This window comes from Stigmatopora argus, chromosome 3 (assembly GCF_051989625.1).
Source record: "Stigmatopora argus isolate UIUO_Sarg chromosome 3, RoL_Sarg_1.0, whole genome shotgun sequence".
Classification (NCBI taxonomy): Eukaryota; Metazoa; Chordata; class Actinopteri; order Syngnathiformes; family Syngnathidae; genus Stigmatopora; species Stigmatopora argus.
The window spans coordinates 11,122,413-11,146,667 of NC_135389.1; the positions used below are offsets into that span (position 1 = coordinate 11,122,413).

Here is a 24,255-nt window from a genome sequence, read left to right on the forward strand (position 1 = left end):
ACAGTTAACTATTACACGGGTAGAGAAAATAGAAACTATTTAGAAAATGACTCACTTTGCTGACAAACAGTTCATTATGGCATCGACAAGCTTTGGCCGTTTTAGCCACATTCTTGATGTTTCCCAGAAGCCTGCTCGTTGAGGAACTGAAACACACAATACAATGATTTCTTTTTAAACATAAAGAGTTATAGGTAACGCAATGTAGCCAAGTTGTTAGCAAACATTGTCCTGTCTCTATCCTCGTGGGGCTACATCACGCGAAAGAAGCACGCTCTCGTCAAATGGCACTCTTAAAATAAAAACTGGGGCTTCGAAATCCCCAAAAGACAACGTACCGAATGAGCTGCATTGTCCTGGGAGAGCTTTATCAGGTCTTTCTTCGGTAAATCGTCAATTCTGAGCTGCTCAGCAGTCTACTCCCGAACAGGCTCCCGGCTCATCCGCCATTTTGAAAATGGCGGCCAGCCACTAGACCTATGACGTTGGTCATGGATATTTAAAAATAGACACACACAAAATACATTGTTTTCATAATAACGTGTATTTCGTCTACTCATTGGGCCACAGTGGGTTGAAAAAAAAACACTATTTAATCTACACAACAATATATTTGTTTGTGCAGCTCGCTACAGAAACAGTTTGTTAGCGCTGGCTAGTCCACTCTATTACTAGCCAATCATAGTTTGTGAAAGCGATGGTGATGATTTCTGACCCTGGCAACAAATAATACCTGAAACGTGATTGGCTAAATGCTTAAATATGAAAACGCACATTTGGAAGCAGCGCAACCAGACGAAAAGCAAGGAAAGGAATTTGATAGAAGATTTGGATTTAGATTTATTTTATTTATTTTATTAAGTATTCTCATCTCATTTTCTGAACCGCTTTATCCTCATTAGGGTCACGGGGCGTGCTGGAGCCTATTCCAGCTGACTCCGGGCCGTAGGCGGGGGATACCCCGAATCGGTGGCCAGCCGATGGCAGGGCACAAGGAGACGGACAACCATGCACACTCACCCATACCGAGGGGCAATTTAGAGTGTCCAATAAGCCTACCATGCATGTTTTTGGAATGTGGGAGGAAACCGCAGTACCCGGGGGAAACCCACGCAGGCCCGGGGAGAACATGCAAACTCCAAACAGGTGGACATGACCTGGATTTGAACCCAGAACCCCAGAGCTGTGAGGCCGACGTGTTAACCATTCGCGCCGCCTTTAATAAGTATTCATGGACAAAATTATAATTAACATCGGTCTGTGATTCAGATATTTTTAGGCCAGCAGAGAAGTGCTGGTGGTACCGTGGTAGACTCATTCAAAAAGATTTAGCTGTCTATTGTAATTGGTTTTTCCAATACAAATTCTAATAACTACCTCAACACATACTCTGTGATATTATATACATAGCTCGGCTGGTAGTGAATGAGTTAAAAATGTTATCAGTACCATCATATCTATTACAGTTTATGGAGCTGTTTTTTTCTTCGTATTATGTAAATTCGTAACACTACTGAAGCAGCAAAGACAAATCAGAGTGGAGGGGAAACCAAGGGCTGTTACAGTAATTCACCGTCACCCGTTGATGAGCACAGTGGTTTTATCATGCAGACTGGAGTAAGGTAATATTCCTAGTTTGTGTCATTTGGGTGGCATAGAAAACCCGGATATTAGTCAGACCTGCTATCGTCACTGTTACCTACCGATAAGCACGGTGGTTTACAAGAACAAGTGAGCAGGCGTTTCATTAGAATGAATGGCACGGGTTAGTGCGTACCCTTTTTAAATAGAAATTTCACAAAACCACCATGACAGCAATTGGTTACTCCTGCCACCAGCCGACCTTTTCACCTCGCCAACTCACTGTCGGGAGTTGAATTATTTCTCAGAACCAAGCGCTCTGAATATGTATTTAAAAAGTTTCTCCACTGTGATCGGGTGGCCACCGATTCAGGGTGTTCCCCGCCTCTGGCCCGGAGTCAGCTGAGATAGGCTCCAGCACCCCCGGCGATCCTAATGAGGATAAAGCGGTTCAGAAAATGAGATGAGTTTCTCCACCGTATACCTCAGACGACCTTTGTTAGGCTCATTTATTAATGTACTTCTTCATTTTTTTACAGCTGTTTGTTGTACAAGTTTTCAAATAAAATGTTAAAGCAGATTGATGTCAACAACATAATAGCTGCGGCTCGTGCGTTAATAACAAAATCAAGCATGAAATTAAAACTAAGCACATACCTATACATCTGACGTGCATTAATTTAGCAATATTGTTTTTGTTTTCCCCGGGATTGATTAGGACCGCATCTGGACCACACATGCCTTTTGTGGATATACAACACCATCTTAATGACTTTCATTGTTTAGTAAATGACAACCAAAATAAACAGGGCATCATAACAAAAGCCTTAAATGAGATGAATGCTAAGTTTTTATGCTATTTGAAAGAATCCACTGTCATGTTTTGGGAGCAAATACCAAGTGTTTGAGAACATGACAAAGGGAAGGAAAAGTAGTTTTAGTATGATAGCACTTTTTTTCAAACTAAGCAGCCTGATCTCATCAATTTTATTTCATTGAAAATTGTAAAGTGGCAGGCAATTTATATTCCTGTGTGTTGTGTTGGCAGCGAAAGACGTGAACCCTTCCGACTAAGGTTGCCTGTGCCATCTTTCTTTGCTTTGTTTTGTTTGAATGAACCCTTCCAGCACGATACCGTACCATAAGTTCACATTAAATTTCATCATTTAACTGTCCCTAATTTGCATGCTGTAATGTTGAGGTAGCTTAAGGTCAACAATGGAATACATAAAAATATGAGCTAAAAGCAAATACATTTACAGGATATTTTTCTACAAATCTGCACAATGACTTGGTATGCAAATCAGATAAGTCAACTTTTATAATATCCGGTTTTAAGAAACACGGTTGCAGCCTCCATGGTCCCATAATAGGCTAGTCCATCACAATGCTTATGAATTTATATGTGGACACCAAGTTGTTTACATGTAAATATTTTACATTAGCTGTCTAAAAAATGTGCACATATTTGAAAAATGGTGTCATGTGAGAATATATTACAAAGCAACCGAGCTTCAGAAGTGTATTGGTAGGGCTGCTGGTGTAGAATGAAATCAGAGAGCCAATAATGAGGCCCTGAGGTGTTTGCTTTATTGATTTTATGTTGTAAAATGATGAAGTGAAACGAAACACGCACCTGTTCTGAGTAAAAGAAGGCCAAAATGGCTATTAGTAGGAAGACCAGTGTCAGACTGGAGGAGAACTGAAAGCAGAAGAGACATTTGGCTAAATTACACTAGACACATTTGTCATCATAGTGCCAATGACAGGCATGTATTTAGAACAAATTTAAGATGTCACTGTTTGAGGAAAAAAGTGTCAATATTTGTGATATATTTGTTAAGAATGTTACTATTTTCAGGAGGTCAATGTTTTCTCGGAGGGCTCCGATACATTCGCAGAAAGTGATGAAGAACATGACCACTCCCACTGGAATGAGGATGGCGGCCGGGTCGATCAGAAACGCTTCCCGCACTGTGTCTGGTGGAAAGACGCAAATGGAATAAGGTCTGCTTTGACAGAAGCTCTTTAAGACGTACAACTTCCAAACGTTATACTCTCTGGCTTCTTCCTCTTTATTTTTCTCAAATTTACTACAGTGGGAGATGTGTTCTGGATTCTTTGTATGAACATTTGAACTGAGAGGAATTGCTGTATTCAAATGGATAAGACGTCTATCGCCGTCAATGGTGCTGAAACATGATCAATCACAGCCATCTGTCACAGTTCAAGGGGATTGGATTCCTATCACTGTAAATGGAAGGCAATGAGTCAAGTGTGTAATGAATCGCGGTTAACCGTTTGCTCACTCATCCAACGAGCGTGAAACACAACTGTTTCAGCCGTTCAAGTGTAGAAAAGCAGGGCAAATTTTGACCTCAGCTATTTCAAGCCTCTCCGATTCAATGAGGTTCTAACTGAGCTGTCTGGTGAAGTAAAAAGAAAAGGTGAAATGTTTGTTGTACCTTCGTCCAGCCAATTCAAATACTCAAGTGTTTGAAATTAGTAGAGTGAATCTCAAAATGAGGCAAAAATGTGCATTTTAGGCGTTATAATAATAATAATTTATCACACTAAGTACGAAAGTGGAGTTTAGTTTAAAGAAAAAAAACTAGCTGTGGCTTTCTGGACTTTTGGATACGCGCCAATAGCAACAATCAACAAGGAGAAAACCTGGAGGGGAAAGACAAATAATTAATATAGCGCTACAATTACACATGATGTCACGTGTGCTACAGAGAGAGCTGAAGTGAAAGAAAGACTTTGTACAATACGTTTGCGGTGGATCATTGTTCATTCATCCTGAAAAGCATTTGTAAGATCGGAGGTCAAACCAGTCCAAGCATGACATGATGCTAAAACGGAAATGTTCCAATGAAGCAAAAGGTAAAGAAGAATTGAGCTTGAAGGAAGAAACTAGAAGGGAATTAACGTTTCTCACGTTTAAAAGCATTTGTGGAAGAAAAAAATTCGGAGGGCGATCAGATTACATTCACTCGAAACCGGAGCACCCGGAGAAAACCCATGCAAGCCCGGGCAAAACATGAAAACTCCTGAGAGTGAGGACTGACCTGGGATCGAACTCTCGGCCCCAGAACTGTGAGGCTGATGCACCAACCACTCCCACACCAGGCCGTCTTATGAGGGAATACATGTTTTAAAATATCAAAGTGAAAGCAGTTGGGGCTATTACAAACTTAAACTATTTCCATTTCATTTTGTCTCTTTATTTGTAATCTGCCAGTTGCTAAATGTATTCACAGTATCTATTAAATGTTAGACTCTAACATTTAATAGATATGTTAAAGCAGATTGATGTCAACACATACCTATACGATCCAGTGCCGACATTTTAACCAATCAGGTGTCGTCTAAAATAAGTAGCACCTGGCTGCAATCAACTGATTAACTGATTACAAAAGGTATCCTCTTGTTGAGTTGGAATGAAAACCTGCACCCACTGCGGCCCTTTGAGGACCGGTTTGAGACCACTGTGTTAGAGTGTTAGCTTGCGTGACTTTCATCATAAGAGATTTCCCATTTTGAGTCAGAATGCTGCAAATCTTCATTGAGACTGTCAACATGACGTGATAAAAAAACAAATCGATATCATCAGAAATAATTGAATTTGAAGAATTTCCAGCCTCTCCCCAGTTCATTCGATACATTTCTATAAACTAATCAACCTCCATGTGCGATTTGATTCAATTTCTATAAAGGAAACATTGGACCCAGCGTCACTGTCCTTTCAATTCTATGTGATGTGAAAGCATCTTACATAGACCCAACAAATACAAATGGACCTTGGACAAGAGGGAAACAAATCTCTTAGCTTGAAGTGAACTTTTCACATTGTCTATAAAAAAGGGAAATTTGTTGCCTTCAGCTGTCATCGCCAACAGTAGCGTGGATGAGGAGGTGGTAAAAGCAAGAGGGGATCGGGGGATTCTCATGTGAGGAGTTCGGTATTCCCGGAGCTCGAAGCCAAACACGAGGAATCCTCCCAGTCGAAAGGAATCACAAATGAGGTGTGGGCTGCCCATACCGTGCCCCGACACAATGGAGCTAGCAGACACACTAAATCTGATTCTCGTAAGGAGTTTCTAAAGTGGGCGTATGGATGTTATTATCTGCTCAGGGAGCCGTTTTCACCCAAAACACAAGCCGCAAAAAGAGTTTCTTATGAATTGCGCTGTCAGGAATAATTTCCCTGCTATTCTTCATTGATCATTCACCTCGAATAAAATATTGTATACGATTCCCTCCCTCCTATTCAAAGATAGGCATTGAAAAATAACGGCGTTTGTGTGCAGTCCATTGTTTAGCTGTACAGAGGATTTGTTTTGTAGCTGAACTGACTTGCAGGCTTTTATTCCATATATTTTCCATTCCACTCAAGTGTTGGGAATTTATTCTGAGGGATGTACCTAGTTCTCTAACAAAAGAGCCTCGGACAAAAGAAAATGTTCCTGTTTTGTATACTGATGTGTTTTAAATATATACTTTTCACAAAAGGCTTTTCATTCTTTTTCTTGAAGAATTTCAAGTGTGTAGGAGTGGGGAGACCGGCAAACCACTTTTCCCACCGTGGATTTGAGTACACCCGCACGCTGGAGGGATCGCTCGGCTTTTCGGGCTTTTCAAAGAGATGAATCAGGTGTATAGCGCTGGGAGGTGAAAGACAGCTGAACAGAGCCACGGGGACGTGAAGACAATAGGCCTGATGGATTAGAGCCACAGTGTTCGCTTCCGAGCCGATGTCCGATATACAAAGACAACACGGCCAGGCTGGGTGCACATATTGCTCAATGCCTGTTGACAGACTGAAATTTATAAGATCGTATAGCAAATCGAAGCAGGAGGAGAAGATTTCATTAAAATAAAGGGCTAGTTTACTTCTGAACCAACTAATTTGCTGCCTCAGTGGGCTTCAGCAGAATCGACTTTGGCCAGGGAACATTTGTAATGACAACAATAACATTCATTGCTTCATTTTCTATACGGCTTCTCCGCACAAGGTTCGCAGGAGGTGCTGGAGTCTATCCCAGCTGACTTCAGGCACCAGGTGGGGGACACCCTGAATCAGTGGCCAGCCAATCGTAGGGCACAAGGAGTCGGACAACCATTCATACTCAAACTCATACCTAGGGGTAATTTAGAGTGTCCAACCAGCCTACATGCATGTTTTTGGGATGCTGGTGGAAACTGGAGTACCCATAGAAAACCCACGCAAGCCTGCGGAGAACATGCAAAGTCCATGCAGTGAGAGGGATCGAACCCAGAACTGCGAGGCTGACGTCTTAACCACTCGGTCGGTGGGCTGTCGATAACAATAACAGTGTGTTAAAAATAACATTTTCATCCTTGATATACTGGAAAAAACTGCGTGATCTGTGAGGTCGCGCATTTGTTTTTGATTTGGACTAGATAATGCAAAATTGGCAATAATCAACTGGAGAAACGCAAGTCCAATATCCAGCAACTGTCCTGTTGCCCTGGGGCCAAGGTGTCAGACTCCAGCCCTTCAGACATCAGTCCTTGCATGCCCATGTAAAATGCAAATCTCCAGCACAAGGATCATAAATGTAATGATCTATTTAGGGCCCGCAAGTTTGATTTTGTACTTGGAGGCTGTTTCAGCCTGATCGACTGTCACTCGGAGTCTGCTTGGCATTTTGCAACATCAGAAGGCTAAATTTAGTCCATGTAATCACAGTTGGCACATGCATCTTAATGCAGAAGGCATTTTGCCCATTGCCCCGGGCTATTCAACCAATCATTTTTTCCCGTTCATTTTTTATTCTCATAGAAATTTGTGGGGTTTGATGCTTAGATTTGGAGACACATTCACTATTCTATGTTTGCTTTTATCTGAGCTCAAGTAGGATATAGAGTTAAAGAAAAATACTCATGATAAATTCAACAAAAAAGTCTTAGATGTGAGTAGGGGACAAATTAGTGCTTAATGGACTTGTGTGTGTATGTGTACACACATATATATACACATATATACATATATACATGTGTGTCTATGGAAATGTATGTATATATATGTATATGTATGTATATACATATATATATACACACACAAAAATGTAATGCAGTTGTAAAAGCTTGCAAAATCTAGCAATGCAAAGCTTTGCATTGTTGTCACAATGAGTTGATATAAAAATTAAAAATAAATACAAAAACTTAAGACTTAAGGACTTGTCAGTGTGATAGATGACCAAGCAAAAACTGAAAAGGGGCAACAGTGGAGAAGGTGAAGCGCCCCTGCCATTTAATTTTTTTTTTTTTTTAACCTCAAACACAATCTAAATTAAACTTCATCTATTATTAATCGAATTTGCCCCACAGATTTATTAATTTCATCATCTTTGTAGACTTGCCTTGGGCTCCCTGCAAGCTGATGATATGGAAAATATGCATTGCCCACTATTTGGCAAAATATTTTATTTTACCCTGCCCTGGAACACCTCAGTACTTACCCAAAAGAGGAAGCTGAAGAGAAAATATTGAATCCAGGGTTTGACAAAGGTGAATGTTTCAGCTCGATCCAGAAGATGTTTCCTGACCATTGCTTAGTTCTGCTCCTATGGTCAGGCACATGGAAGCACTGTAAGTTGAGGTTTAAAACAAAATTAAGGGCATTTTTAGTCTGATTTGTTAAAAAAAAAAAGGGGGGGGGGGGCAGTGCTGGGGCCAGTGAAACATCAATTTCGGCCTGGCCGGGAAAAATCCAAAAGAATACACATTTGTGATTGACAACAGCTAATTTGCCAACTTCTGTATTCGAGTTTACAAATCCCAGCTAACTACAGACAGGGCAGATATAGACAAACAACCCTTATTGCAAAATTATACACCTGAGGACAATTTGAATTGTTCGATCAGCCTACCATGTGGAGACGATTTTATGTAGTGTGTTAAAATCTGTTCATAAACTGTAACTAGTTTAAAAGTCATCCATTAGTCATCACACCTTTTTTGCAAAAGCACCATTGGCTTTCCATAAACTTGCACATCATCTATAAGAGCTTCCTTTATAATAAAATAAAAATTTCCTTCCGTATCAAATCAACCCCATCATACAGGTTCCCATCTGCACCCTCAGGTGTTTTTCATCCAATCAAATTAGCATCTCAGACTTGTTTGGTCCTGAACATAGAAAAATTCGGAACTATATTGCCACGTTCAAGTCATAGTTCAAAATATATCTTTTTAGACTACTAGATAATTGCACTCCAATTTTTATTTGCCATTTTTACTTTATTTGCCTTATTTGTACGAGTCTATTGAAATATGCGAGGGAAAAAAAACCAACCACGTCAAATAAAATTTAATGACTGCACTCGTGTGACTTTACATTTAAAAAATGTATTTGGCACTCAGATGTGGATGTTTTATTACTACTTCATAGTTATTCCATGCAAAACAATCCATCAGGGAACATTTTTTTCCCCCAGAATTCACAACCAGAATCATATAACGTATTCTAGTCCTGTGCTAGTTCATAATGTTGACAGAATAACAGAAGAGTCACACAGCAAAAAGAAGCTCGAAAGCCTGCGGACAGCAGAGGAAAAAGAACATTGCTATCATCTCCACTATAGCCTAATGGTAATTTGATAACAATTTACAAAGTAAGGCATGGATTTTCATCCCAGGGGTCCCAATAGTTCCAGGTTCTGCTTCTGCCTTCTAAGCAGTTTGGCTTGCATGGAAGCAAATCTCTGAAAAAGATCAAATGCCTTGACTCACTCATAAGAATGTGGAGTCAATCAACAGGAACAGATAATAAAAACTGTGGGACCAGAGCGTTGAGTGCAACAAACTAATCACTTCAAGGTGAAACTATCCCTTTAATGCAAAACACGTTGCAGTGTGCAGGATCAATAGCATTAACATCAGTTCCAACAGTTGTACAATGCAGAACTTCATCTTAGTAACTGACTGAAGGCAAAGCTCCCAACTGTAATTTAGGCAATGTCACGATTGGATTTTTATCTCCACCTCCTTTTATCTTTTTGTTCATGCATTAAACATTTGAAAAGTGTGGTAAATACTCTCCAGCACCATGTACTCAAGACTTGAAAGTTGTGTACAAGTCTGTAACTCAAGTCTGTGCGGTCTTTGGCAATCACACTTGGATACAAAAAGGCATTGTTTGGTTTTGAGTTACAGCATTGCATTCCAAATCCGCAGATGGCAAAAATGCCTTTCATATTGATCTATTTCGACACCTAATTTGTACTGAATTGATTTAAAAATATATATTTATTTCACAATTTTATGCGGGAGCATGGTGCATAGTAGGACCCAAACGTGGGGAAACACGCAAGGAAAGGGAGGGGAGTGTGCTGACAAAAACGTTAATAACTATGGCAGGATTATCAGAAAGTGACAAAGACTTTGGAATCAAACAAGAAATTCAAACCTGAAGGTGAAAACCGAGGATCACTGACACGGGCACAACAACAGAGATGATCCGACAAAGACTGACAAACACACAGGGTTTAAATAAACAGACATGGGTTGACGAGACAATCAGAAACACCTGGGTAAATCAAGAAACAGGAAGCAGTAGATAACCAGGGGCGGCGAGATGACAAGTGAAATCACACTGTTGAAAAAAACATAACAAAACCAATCCCTAGCATATCTATATATATCTCATTATACTATATGACAGTAAAAGCATTAAATTCAATTCAATTAATTATTAATCACTGTTGTATTTCTTTCTATAACTTTTAAAATACTTTTTAAGTAAACACCCCACGTAACACTCTTAAGCTGAAAAGAAAAATATTTTTAAATTTCACAGTATTTACCTGCCACTGGCAAGATATCCAATTAATTCAAACTGGAAGAACTGGCTGTCAATGTTTTTGTGCCACTGGCAGAAACTCGACCTTACTTCATTCGCCTCTCCTGGCACCGTCAAGGAAAGCCAATGTGTTAAATGAGTGCCTTATGTGTTAACAAAATAATGAAATCATAAATTGCAGCACAAAATGGTTAATAAGAAAAAAATAAATCTGCATACTAACCTTTGATGCTGACAGCCTGACACAGTTACATATTCCGACCGATACATTTTTAAAAAGAAGGCTTACTCAAATGTGCTGTAAACAGCGCAAGTGGTGATGTCACCGCCGGTCTTCAGCTTATGCCATTTGTAACAAACATGTCAACGTCCTGGAGTTGATTCATTTTCCTATTTAATACAAAAATGCAATTTCAATTATAGATCACACACACTCAGCAACCGACACACACAAAATTCACTGCATTCACATTTGATTTTGTTCATTTTATTTGATGACGTTACTCATACAAAATAATCTGTACAAAGACTAAAGGTCATATATATGTGTGTTTTGTATATCTATATCTATATACATACATGAATATGTATATATACTGTATAGTTTTTGCATAGAAAGAACAGTGATGAAAAAAGTATCGAAAGCTTCGATACTCCAATCACAACCATACACGGGGTTTAATCAAGTTGCTTACAAAAACATTTTGCCACACATTTTGTTCTTTAAATTCCTTATCTTTCTCACTGACCACTAATCTTCACTACATTTATTTATTATTATTATTTTTTTAAATAGCAATTTAGACACAAGCTCATCATTGAAACTGCCGTAACACACTGGTGCAGGTTGAATAAAACACTTAAAAAATAAGAAATAAGCATAAAGTGTAAACCTTTCAGAATTAGCTAGTCTATACCTTATACACTAAACATGTCTATTTAAAAAAAATGGAAATGAGCGCGTGGCTTTGGGGCATTTTGTGACACTCTTTTCTTTATTTAAAAAATAGTTGTTTTTTTTCTGGGAAGAAAGGTATATTCAGCCCACCACTTATTCCGACTTCTTTTTTCTCTCACATGTAGAGGAAAAAATAATATCGACTCCACAGGACAGACAAAGCTGGCAGGTATCAGAAAAGACCAGCAACACGAACACAACATCAAGCACACCATTTTTAGAGCACACAACTTAGATATGCAGTAGAAGCACAGGGGGGGGGGTTCTGAGAAAAATGAGATTAAATAGTTCATGTGTCAACGGTGTAAGAAAGCAAACATAGAAAATAACTAGTATCTGAAAATTCTCTACAGCACACAAAAGCCAATTAGTGCATGAGCATTCTTCTTCCATCTCTGTGGCTTAGTGGGCGTTTTTACAGAAGGGAGGAAATACTTCATTTTCTTTCCAACTAAAAGTCACAAGATGCAGTCGAATATGATATTAGAAACCATAAAAAATATATAAATGCACACCGCTCCTATGCTTGAGAAGACAAAAAGCCTCTGTCGCACCAGAGAATGAAGACTCAAATGAGATTAAAAAAAACTGGTGAAAAATTACAGCGGCTCATTTTTTTACTTTAACATGAACTTCTTTGGGTGTTTTATTATTAGTAAACTCTAACAGAGTCAGTCTTAATGTGGTGTTAGCAAGCATGTCAATGTCACGCTTACTGTCTTGAGTTGTAATATTTTGTTATTTACATTATTTAGTCATATTCCTGATCATATCAGACATTGGTAAAACTCATCCAGAGTCCTTGCCAGTGATAGACATTAAATTCCTTTTCACTGGGAGGTCTGGCATTGCCCTCCCAGTCAAAATGGATTGAATGTCTATCACTGTCAATGGCAGCCAATGAGTAAAGGAAACACCTTTTCCAGAATAATTTCATTAATTTACAACAATGGATGTGGGTGCACACTGAGAAAAACATAAAAATAAAAACTCAAAGTGTTTTTTTTTTATTACGGTGTTAAAAATCTTACAATTGTTGTTATTATATTACACTAAAATACTACAATTGGACTCAATGTTCTGATCACCGTTTAATATTTAATTAGTCAAATTAGGACTGTCAAAGTAAGAAATAGTCCAATTAAGTGTTTTGTGTTGGGATTGACCTTTTAGCAAGGATGAAATGCATTTCTGTAACGGGTCGTGTGAGTGCATACAGGTAATTTATTTTCACAACACAGAAAAAGGTAGGCCCAACTATGTATGTCAGACTAATGTAAAAAGGAGATTATGAAAGTCAACATTACTCTTAATGGAACTATTTGCACTGACACTTTTAATAGGCATTCTAATTCATGAATCTAGATGTTAACAGGAAGCATGTTGAAAAGTCTGGAATTAAATAAAAATCGTTTGTGGATTTTAACCAGTGCTACATGACAAATTTCCATCTTCATGAATTCAAAATGAATTGTCTTAGGTGCCCGTCACTGTGTTAAGACAGAGCACCATTTGTACTTATAGGAAAACATTGCATTTGACTAATCCTTTAGCAAACAAGCTTTTAACGATGTCATCTTCTCACAGTGGGGAAACAGGCAGTAGGAAACATAAACCGTAAAACAGTGACAGCCAATGAACAAAAATAACAGTATGAAACAGCTTTTGTTGAAACAACATTCGTAGTTGGAGTTTGATTGAGCATTTACAAAGCCACTAAGATGTGAAGAGTTCAGAGGGAGTTCATGCTGAGATGAAAGGTTCTCATATCCAGCACTCCAGTTTGTCTATCAAACATGCCAGCACTAAATCTCTTGCTTCTCAATTCCATGGAAAACCATGACTAAGTAGCACAGATCTTCCTCACATTCTTGAAGTTGTGGGTTCAAATCTCAGCCTTCCCATATATGAACTTTGCATGTTAGGATAGAATGTTAGAAGATGAACAGCTGGACAACACTGTAATATGCATTCAAGATCTTGCCTCCAGTCAGGCCGGTGTGCCATCTGACTGACTGAACTGTCACAGATGTTTCCTATTCAATCCCTCCGGGGTTTGGGTCCGTTCCCTCAACAGCCTTTCTGTTGCTCGTAGTGCCGGCCGTCTGCACAGTGCCACCGTAAATAATGGAATGCGCCTGGAGAGTTTGCGAGAGCGGCCGAGCGGAGGAGCCGTGCTCGCTCGTCCCTGCCCTGAACATCAACAACTGTCGTGTTCCACGCTATGGACAGCACCGATCGAGTTGGAGCATAGAAACAGGGAGTCAATCGAGGCTGACGGGGTCGCTGCATGTCAGTCGCTTTTTTAAAATAAAATAAAATACTGTCCTTCAAAAACAAAGGTCCTATGGAGTATATATATTTTAATAGAAAGAAGAAGCATCTCTTGGTCTGATCTATTGCGTTTTGTAAAAGTAGAGATGTTTGGGTGGCTTCATACAGTCCGCCAGGCTAGAAAAGTGTAGAATTGAAGCAATTTAACATTCTGAAGTGATGTTAAGAGGTCCGAAGGTGCAATTAAAAGAACGACATTCCAATTATTTGTTCAGCAGCATGACGCATCTTTACATGCACTGTGCGATTAGATGAGAAGTACTTTAATCCCACTTACTGGAACAATTCAAAATGGCAACGCAGATGTGGAGAAAAACAAAATGTGTTACGTGTTAGTTGCTTTTAATTCAATGTCATAGTGATTTATGAATGGACCGACCATCTGCAGATTAAATGATTTAAACTTTCTTGCAAAGTATATTTATACTTGCAAAGAAGACAAACTTTCATCGCTGATGTTTAAAATTAGTTGAACAAACAAGAAAAAAATTGGCATCAATTGAAGGACTGTATATTTTCTATTATTTTTAAATCCTGTAATTTGAGTATATGCGACAACAGTTTGGCATACAAACCTCAATGACCATTGCTGAGTGTTGTTCAAACCTATTACACAAAATTGAAATGAAACCAAACAATATCAATGTATGTATGGTTATAATGAAATGTAACTATTGGGAGAGTGGTGTGACAAATCATGTATATGAAATACAAAGATTTGGCCAACTTTAAGTGGAACAATGTTACTAAACGACATGCTGACTGGTGAAAAGGGTTCGCTGGAGATGCAATGATGTTTAATGTGCTTGACACCTGAAGCTGAACCTTGAAGTCACCACAGCAGACATATTGAAGAAGCGAGTCCTAATATTTTCAGTCTTTCAGGAGACAGATTGATGTAAAAGCCTATTGGGAATATGTGATAAGCAGTCCCAAGTAGAGGTTTCTTGAAATCCTTAGCTATCTTTCTTAGCTTTGATCGGCCTACCCTTCCAACACAATGTCCCCAAGCTGCGATGAAGCAAGAGCTCAGGAATAGGAGTGGTGAAAAAAAAACTGAGGTGTGGCATGAGTGGAAACATTGATCAAAAGGTAGGGACAGTAAATCCCCTCTTTTGTTGAGTTTGTTTGGATTCATGATTTAAGTGTAGTACTTGATGAATACAAAAGTATGGCAGTGCCTGCTAGTATCAACTGTTGGTATTTCGGTTTAGATGGGATTTTAAAAATTTGCATTTATTTTTAGCCTCCAAGTATTATTTTCTTGCAGCTTTTCAAATTTTAGACTTAACCTCCAGACATGAAGAGGCTGATTAAGGGGGGACAAATGTGTGGCAGGGGATTATGAGAGAGGAAACCAAAACCTTTTGCCGCCTCCGCTAACGCAATTTATGATTTCAGTATGAATACTGTTTTTGCTTGGAGTGTCCATGATTCTTTGTGCGTTTATGCCTTTTTCGGTGTGGAACAATGTGATAAAACACACACAAATAGCACAATTTAGTGTGTGTACTCTCAAAGGGGGAATTTCATCACACAGGATCTTACTCTTGACAGTCCTGGTGGAGCTTTAATAAACGAGCATTTTACACAATTTATATTGTCTCAGTGGGAATTGTGTTGATGCTCGCGTGTAGTAGCACGGTGGGCGAGTGTGTGTGTTCCGGCCAAGACTGATTTCTACCCTTATCCAAAGAACAAAGCGGAATTTAGTACAAAATGATTCCTCTCCCTTTAATAACTTCCTCCAATAACACTCACTTGATTCAAAATGCTAGTCAAAGGGAAAATATATGTCTCATGGTTCATAATAAACACTATCCCGACATGTCTATGTTCTTCACCTCAAATCCAACACACACGACGTTGTACTAACATTCCACATGAGTATTACGCAAGTACAAAAAGCATACTGGGAAACAAAATGGATGATACAGGATTCAAAGGTAAGTCGGTGAAGTAGAAAACTAGCATGCCGTCTTGGATTTTTTTCCATTTACAAAGGAAAATGGGTGTTTGTTTTTGTAAGCATGAATTAAAAGACTATTACTCCACAAGCAATAGGTGAAAAAAAGGCATTTGATGTTCTCTTCCCCAAGAAGTGCGATGTGTTAGCAAAAATCTTAAATGTCTGTGTCGGTGTGCGGTTTCCTACAGCGAATTGCTATTCCAAGCCAAAAAAAGGAAGAAAAAAAGGAGTGACAACCAGAATGATAATCCTCATCCCTTCTCATCTTCCAGTTGTCTTACTCTTTGGCAAAAATGACCGGCGACACTTAGAATCGGCACACAGAGTCTGAGAACAGTCAAGGGATGATTGTAAAGTGGCAGGGGTATAGACGGATGGGGAGGGGGTACATTTAATCAGAGTTTTATCCCATTGGGGATTGAGGTTCCTCTTCTCTAAAGGCTAGGCATCATACTTCTTCCCTGTTCTGTGGATGTGGTGGAAAAGCGTCATGGAGAACGCCATACCCAGAAGCTGCGGAGCAAGAAAGAAGCAAAACACGCGTCTGTGTAAGTGCTTCATATTAATGTTATGCGTCGTGGGCTGTACACATTTTGATGTACAGTAAATCTCACTCTTAAGCACAAACACATTTCCATTCGCTCCTTTGCAATTGGAAACCGGTGGGTACGAGCATTCAGTCCAAGTAGTAAATGGAGATGCCCGGGTAGGCAGAAGACTGCTGTCTCTTTGAAGTTGCCATTACCCATCCTATTTGTACATCAAACACAGAAGCAAGACTCATCCTAATACTTTTATCTGCTAATGCAGGTACCGAACATTTTAGTGCACCTTACTGTGAAGTCAAAGTGAATATTATTTGAAGTGAAAGGAAAAAGAATGATCTCTGAACAAGGAGCATGAATTTATGTGGGTCATTTGTACAGCAAATATATCTCGAGTTGAATCATATGCTTTAGAGTTAGAAAGCAGATGGGTGGCAAATGTAAATATTCTCGTATTTTACATTCTGAAATCCTATCCTGATAAAGAACTGGTGTTCAAAAACATGCTCATCTTTCACTGCTAAAATTGACATTTGGGCAGGGAGGGCGTATGAACACTTCCCAATCCAAATGGGTTGCCTCATCTGTATTGAGCCCTATTAAATGTGCACTATTAAATTTTGGGGACTTGTATTGTGATTTATTCACCACCATGAATGGATTTTCGTAACTCATAATCACATGATCAAGTTTACAACATTACCTTGAGAAAACATTCCAATCAAACATACCATGCGTAAATGTAAATCTGAAAGGTGCTCGAACATTTCAAGTCAATCTCTTTAAATCCAAGTTATCGCTGAACAGATATATGTATAGTTACAAATACTGATAAAAACTTAAAGGTTTGATCCGTGCTTACCTAAAATCCCAAGTTATCACAACTTTTTGTGATGTTTTAGATTGTTATGTTTCTGACTCATACTGCTGTAAATAATGTCAAGTCACTTTATGAAGTGCTAAAAAGTTTCAGCTCATACGAAACTCAAGGTAGGATCTACTCTTGAGGAGTTGGAGAGTTCAACACTTGGAGGCCCCAAATTATTGTGTCTGTGTACAGACACTAAAGCTAATATCACATAAGCCGCTGCACTATGAGACGCTATCAGTCTGCAAAGATGATCAATATCTGTCAGGTTCCCACTTGCGCATAGTGTGTGTCTGTCTGTGTGCATGTCTGAGTGAGAAGTGCAAAGCAAGGAGATAATGTCAAATTGAAGATGGATACAACAGGAGCTTGTCATCTTTTCGCACACGTCAGGCAAAGCTTGCACAGGTGGAAACCTCAGGTGCATCATTGTGGGTCCTGACAATAGCAGTTATTATTAGTTTTTATTCACTGAAAGATTTTCTCGCTAGCTATGACTAATAATACATAACACGAATCGTGGTATGATTAAAAAAAAGACAAATACTCACTGAATACACTTGAAAACTGTGTGTAGATTTAATTAACCTGGATTACCATGATTGTTACTATATTTCTTGTACTAGCAAGGCTAGGTGGTAATACCTGAATGGTAAATAATATATTTTCATGACATTTATTTTTTAAATTCATTAATCACATCTTAATTGCTCTCTTTTAAAATCACCACTTTCTGTTCTGTCTTCTGCATTTCATGTTTTGTGGTAGTTTTGTCAAAGTTCTCTCCTGCACGGAAACCTTTCATAAAACTGAAAAGATAAACATCTTTATTTTTGATTGTTGTTTGGTAATCATATCTCAAGGGTGCCAATGTTTTTAGATTGAATAGTTCACTTCTACATGCAACTATACGTTTAACTCACTTTAATGGGAGAGTGTGACAGATGTATTTTAATTCATATTTGTATATAGCCCAGTTAACAACTATCCTTAAACTTTTGTATACTGCACTTTTGAATTTTTATTCCTAACACATCTTTTGATCTTATTTGCTGATAGTGCCGAAAGTCTGCAGAGAGGACCAAAGAGACAATCCAAAAAAGTGTCAGTATTTTTCAAGATGTGGGTGGACAAACCTTATACTTGCCTGGCAGAACATGGAGGCAAATTGGACTCGAGGCCAAGTGATGCAGACAGAGACAGATGCAGTCTGACACAAATTAGCAGCAAAACAATGCCTGAAAACGCCTACCTGCACAACCAAAATGACCATGCCTATGGTTCCCAGCAGGTGTTTGTTGTCATCAAGCCATTCCTCGACTTTCTCAAAGCATCCCTAGATGAAGGAACACACAAGAAAATATCAGCCAGGTGTCTACATAATTTACCTGGGAAGTGACAGGAGTGGCCCTCTTGGCCCTCCTGGGTTGCCGTCGACGCGTACCGGCTGTAGCCAATCCATTGATTGTTTTTGTTTCCTGTATTTAAGTAGCGACGCGTCATCACACGTCGCCGGATCGTTCACTAGCGTTGACCATCATTGACTGTTGTTAGCGGTTGCTAGCGGTCGCTAGCTGTCGCTATTCTGTTGCCTCTGTCCGTATGCGCGCCGCATGCGGCCACGTTTGTTTTCCACGCCTTGGTTGATTCATTAAAGGACTCCTTATCACGCCGAATGCCTCGTCCTCTCCTGCCTCCTGCATTTGGGTCTACCTACATCCACGGTCGCGTCACACAACGCGGCGCGACCGTAACAGATGCACCCGATCGCGCTGCGACGACCCAGCGACGCAGCGTGATCATAACAGGAAGCTGAGTGAATAATACAATGGATAAAAGTGAATAGCGTGATTTGTGGATCAAGTGAATTTTGAATATGAAGTTCCCTATTGAGAAGTGCAGCTCAAATATACAGATGTATGAATCTTGCAACGTTCCCAAAATGTAAAATGTGTGCCTCGGTTCATTTCGAGGTTATGGAACTGATATTGAGATTAGGTCATGCTGCTTTCTGTTGTAAAAAGGAATTTCCACTTTGTGATAACATGAGGAAATCCCTGGGAGCTGTTCGGTTATTTTTCAGGATTTTAGGACTGCACAATGCTAGCTCAACGTCTAATTATTCTCATTTTGGCAATTATGTACGTAATCCCTTTCTTTGGACCGAACAAACTGTCTAACTAAGCAGATCAGACCTGTAATAGGAGGAAATTGGTAAACAAAGTGTTACACAAAATGGCTGTTTGCGGCATAATGAGAAAGTCCAAAAGCAATAAAAATAACACTTAATGGCAATTCTATTTCCTCTGATTAGTCACACCAGGTTGTTAAAGAAACTCAGAAACAGCTGAATTTACAAATGTACGTATTTGCGTTTTTTCCAGGCACTGCAGCAGGCATGTCTAGAATCTGAACAATAGAGTGTGTGGCACCTCAATCTAATATATTCTAATTGGAGCAATCAGAATTACAAAACAAAAAAGCAAACAAAAAAAACGTAATTCACATACTTTCGTTTCATTCGGGAAATTAGCAATTAGTAATACTATATTGGATGCGTGAAAATGCGTGAGGACAAAACAAGAAAGTGATTAGAAAATGATTAAAAAATAGGTAATTTGGAGAATTGGGTGGAAGTACCTCAACTGCTAATGGAATTGGAACGACAACCTAAGAAGGGACTATAGATGATTACCGTATTTTACGCACTATAAGGCAAGTGGTACTACAGTGGTACCTCACCATACGACCGCTCGTCGTACAATATTCTCGTCTTACGACGGAAATTTCGATCGAATAATTCGCCCGTCATGCGATCAAAATTTCGTGATGCGACCAAGCCAGGTGGCCATGGCACTGTCTTTTTTGCATATCTTTCGTGTATAACAATATCTACGAGCACCGAATGAGTTATTCAGACTAGGAAACGCACAACGCGCATGCGCGGGAAAAAGAGGGCTTTCTGGGTAATGAAGTATACTCGTGCACACAACGCCGACAGGCAATGGCACGCTTTCTCAGGATAAAACTTTACCCACAATCAATACGTGGGTAAGCTCAGCTGTTGCATTTCCTGTTATTATTATTATCTAATACGAGGAGTATTATATTACTTCTCGTTCGCTGCTCCTAAGAACATCAGCGGCACTGGCTTGCAATTCCCTCTTTGTAATATTTCTGGCCGCAACTCTCTCTCATAGGTGCCGTTCAAAGCGGGTGCGACCAGAGCCATTACAACGAGGGAGTTGCGAGCCGGTCTTTATGAGCAGCGGAGCGATCACTAAAATGTACTACAAGACTATTTCTCGTTGGCAAGTGGTCGTGGGTTATCCTATTGTGAGGACATTTGTGTGAATCATTCTCGGAATATTTTGAAGGGAATACGTAGTACAACAGCAAACAGCCCATGGATAGCGAACGTGAGGGTGGAGGCGTGGCAAACCGCCAACCCGGAAAACGAAGGTAACAAAAGATTAAAACAAAATTAGAATTCAGTTTTGTGTAAAGTTACATTAAACATATGTTTGAGTGTCTGTATATATTAATCCAAGTTAATTTAAATTTGTTTGTTCCGTTTACGATTGCGTTGTGAAAAAAATGATGATGAATGATTAATTAAAATTTATCCATGTATAAGGCGCACTGCTGGCTTTTTAAGAAAATTGAAGTCTTTCATTTTGCGGAAAATACGGTTCTTAGATATATTGAAAAGCATGCTCAGCATTTTATTCTGAAAAACTAAATGTCACTGAACAATGTTAGTTAGCACTCACCCGGTTCCAGAACATGTTGGTGGAGTTGCGCCCACAGTTCTGATAATGCTCCTGGCAGCAGCGGTCAGGAACGACCTTCTCTTTCAGGGCCTCGTGCCAGTCGGTGTAGGCTATAACACCGCAGCACTTCCACTGCATATGCCCCAGAAAACAAAATGCAGTCAGTGAGCCAGATAGTCCATCAGCTAACAAAGTACTTTTGAGCCGACATCATTTGCATTCCATTACACAGTAATGCAATGTACTCAGACAGACAGCTCTGAAATTCAGTGTCACATTCTTATTAGGAAAAGAAGCGAGGCCATGCATTATTTGGAATATTCCAGTTGTTCTCCTGCTAATGTAAATCATATTTGACACAACATAAGTTCTCGCCTACCTCTGCCTGGATGATGTTCCAGGCGTTTCTCAGGCCAATATTGTTTTCTGAATTGTACAGAGCAAGCCCATCCTTCAGATCTTGTTTAGCATTCTCGCTCACCTGAAGATGGTAAAGAAATATAAGCCATTATTTCATACAAAACCTCAGAATAGAAAACCTTCAGAGTGACAGCAGTGTGGGAAAATGGTGGGAAATTGAATCTTGGAGCAGGCTGTCAAAAACATCAACAATTGTGAGATTTGAGCTTACCTCTCTCTTTCAAAGATATTTAATGGGGTATCATTCAAAATCAGAACTTTTCTTGCTTCTCACAGGGCAGCAAGTGAGAAACGTGCACTAATAGGACCTGTTCATTCAGATACTACTTTCTGAATGTTGTAAGTAATGATGTAAACATGTTTGGGAAAAAAGTGACACATTGTGGCAGTTGCGTTGGGTTGCTACAGTAATGCTGACAGAACTTTGCAAAAAATAGAAGAAATAAAGAGGCACAGATAGCTTTTGATGAGATTCTGCAGGTCTACGTGCCATTACAATGATTGATAAGTGAATTCATGATAGATATGAGTCTATAAAAGAATACCCCAGTTTTTGGATTAACGTGAGGTACGTTCCTGCTGCTGTTTTAGTCACAACTATGCATAATACAATATCGTGCACAGAAATCTGTCAAATAGTGTTCGTTTTCCATCTTAAAAACACTGTATTAATTTGAAATACAAGGTATGTTCACGCATACAGTTTAGCACAACTGGGTAATTACAGACAAGTGTGACATGCAGCTATTGTTCTATTTTTTTTATTCCATTTATTCTCTTAAATGTGCGTTGTGACTTGCGACCCATCTTATGTCGCATCACCCACACGCAGCTTCAAGACACCCTCCAGCAAAGTTTGTTAATCTTTTTCCTCATGATTGAACTCCAGCTATGTACTCAGGGTTGTGTCATGTCAGTGGGAGATTAGTATCTTATTGAATGTGTTAATGAGAAACAAAAGTCAGTGGCTTAGTTCTGCTGCAGTTTGTGTTGCCCGTGGGAGATTTCACTAACGACCGCAACAGATTGAGGGGAACTTCAGATATGTGGTAATTATTACTGAGAAAATAGGAGCATAGTCCCCAAACCACACGGCACAGCTTCACAGGCTCTATTAATCACGCCACAAGAAAAAAGTATTCACAAGTTAAAAAATGCAAATGACAGCTGGATTTAGAACAAGGATGAATCATTTTCGTGTGAACAAATTTATACAAAAACTAAGCATAATTCACAGTAACGTTCGCATTGACACATGCGATATGTATCTGGTATGACAACATCAACAAACATGAATGGATTTTTTTTCTGTAAGCCTCTTATATACAGACTAGCCACAACAGCATTGAATTGCATTTGCCTTTGAGACAGAACCCAGGGACACGCAATTAGATTATTAAATCTACGATGATTTTAGTGTCAACATCTGGTGGAACATAAAATCTTGGCCTGACAGCTACACTGCTTTCAGCCTAACAGGTGGAAGCCGGCTTGGATACTGCCTGAAAACATTCCTTGACAGGCATTAGTTGATAAGGATCCTAGAAAAACTTTATAAAAAAATGTAAGATCAATGGCTATATAGAAGATCTCGGGTTGCCATGGCAAAGACAGAGGAGCAAAAAAAGTCATTTATTCAGAGTAATGAATTTTCCTCCTGCATTAAAATGCCTCAGTAATTATTTTAAATGCAAATTCCATTTCCACGTCCTCTAAAACCATTTAAAAGAGATTAATTTTACTCTAGACACCTTCCTCTGTGTGACTTCGCTGACGTAGAGAAACATATCTGCATATATCTCCTTGTGCTGCAGGCCTCGACAGCCTCTGCATTTTCAGTCCTGAGACAAGAAAATTAGATGAGGGACTTTATCATCCATCTCTGCCTTGTTCTTTGTTTCTGTCCTATGCTTTCAATCTCGACTTTGTACGATACTGCTTCCTCATTACCAACTCCTATCAGTCACTAGAGAGGACCCTCCTTCTACACTCTACACCAACACGCACATAGAGACGCTGCGGTAAAATCATCTCGGTCTCCGATGACTTGGCTCATTTCTCATTTTATCTCATTAGCTGCCATTGACAACTGTGGAAGTTGAATCTGTTTTGATTATGTGGGGCTGGCAGAGGTTAGTCCTTGACCACCTTCCCAGTCTAAAATGATTTGTTTATGGCCATCAATGGCCATGAAAACCCGGAAACAGTGGTTCTTAACCTTTTGGAGCTACCGAGCCCCACCAGTTTCATATGCACATTCACCGAACCCTACTTTGGTGTAAAATAAAATGTTCTTTTTCAAATTCAAGATATATAAATTCCTTGCAGCACTGTTTGGCCAAGCAAAGCGGGGCATGTTAATGTGAATAGACATGATGAGTCGATGTGTCTTGACCTCCGCGACAGAGGCTCCACAAAACACCTGAAACCGACTCACCGATCGAACCCAGGTTAAGAACCACTGGTCTATAAATTTTTCTTTCAGGAAAGCGGAGCTTGTTTGCTATTCGGTGAGCGTGGACCTCCACTTGGAAATGTTGGTGTGGGACCTAAAGATGTCTCTGCAGCGTGTGGATTCCATTTTAATTTGATTCAAAACCATTCATTATTCATGAGCCAAGACTCCCTGCTGTCAGTATTAGGGTCTCACCTAGGGAACAGGTACACAGGGACCATCAGTGAGTTCACACAACTTTTTACTGTTTAATCATTAACTAGCATGCTGCACAGCTAACTTAGACGACACCCACTTATAGAACATAACATGAAATGCATGAAAACGGTAATATGTTTAGATGCGAAGGATGACATGCATCAGGGCCACAGCACCAAATTCTGGGGCCCCTTTGCATGTGAGTGCATGAAAGGCGTGAGCATTAAAAAAAGAGGTGACATGGTGGGGTTATTATTAATATTTAAAGTCACTTTTAGACTGACTTTTGCTGCTCCAGCTGTTTCTGAAATCTGTTGATGTCGA

The 24,255-nt window shown here is 39.5% G+C and overlaps 2 protein-coding genes across 5 annotated transcripts in view; both read right to left on the minus strand.

Moving 5' to 3' along the window:
- tspan33b (tetraspanin 33b) overlaps positions 1–12,288 on the minus strand; it is a 21,240-nt gene extending 8,952 nt beyond the window's left edge. The window contains 5 exon segments of the mRNA XM_077597488.1: positions 3,218–3,283; positions 3,434–3,561; positions 4,194–4,254; positions 8,070–8,174; positions 10,019–12,288. Coding sequence (XP_077453614.1) covers positions 3,218–3,283; positions 3,434–3,561; positions 4,194–4,254; positions 8,070–8,159 — 345 coding nt within the window. The 5' untranslated portion in view covers positions 8,160–8,174; positions 10,019–12,288.
- A 3,135-nt stretch (positions 12,289–15,423) lies between these two features.
- The window catches only part of tspan9a (tetraspanin 9a), a 124,697-nt gene continuing 115,865 nt past the window's right edge, over positions 15,424–24,255 (minus strand). For all 4 annotated transcript variants that reach the window (XM_077595392.1, XM_077595390.1, XM_077595391.1 and 1 more), the window contains 4 exons: positions 21,238–21,339; positions 20,859–20,990; positions 18,338–18,421; positions 15,424–16,185 (listed from right to left, as the gene is read on the minus strand). In XM_077595392.1, the coding sequence (XP_077451518.1) occupies positions 16,114–16,185; positions 18,338–18,421; positions 20,859–20,990; positions 21,238–21,339 (390 nt within the window). In that variant the 3' untranslated portion in view covers positions 15,424–16,113. The remainder of the gene's footprint in view (positions 16,186–18,337; positions 18,422–20,858; positions 20,991–21,237; positions 21,340–24,255) is intronic.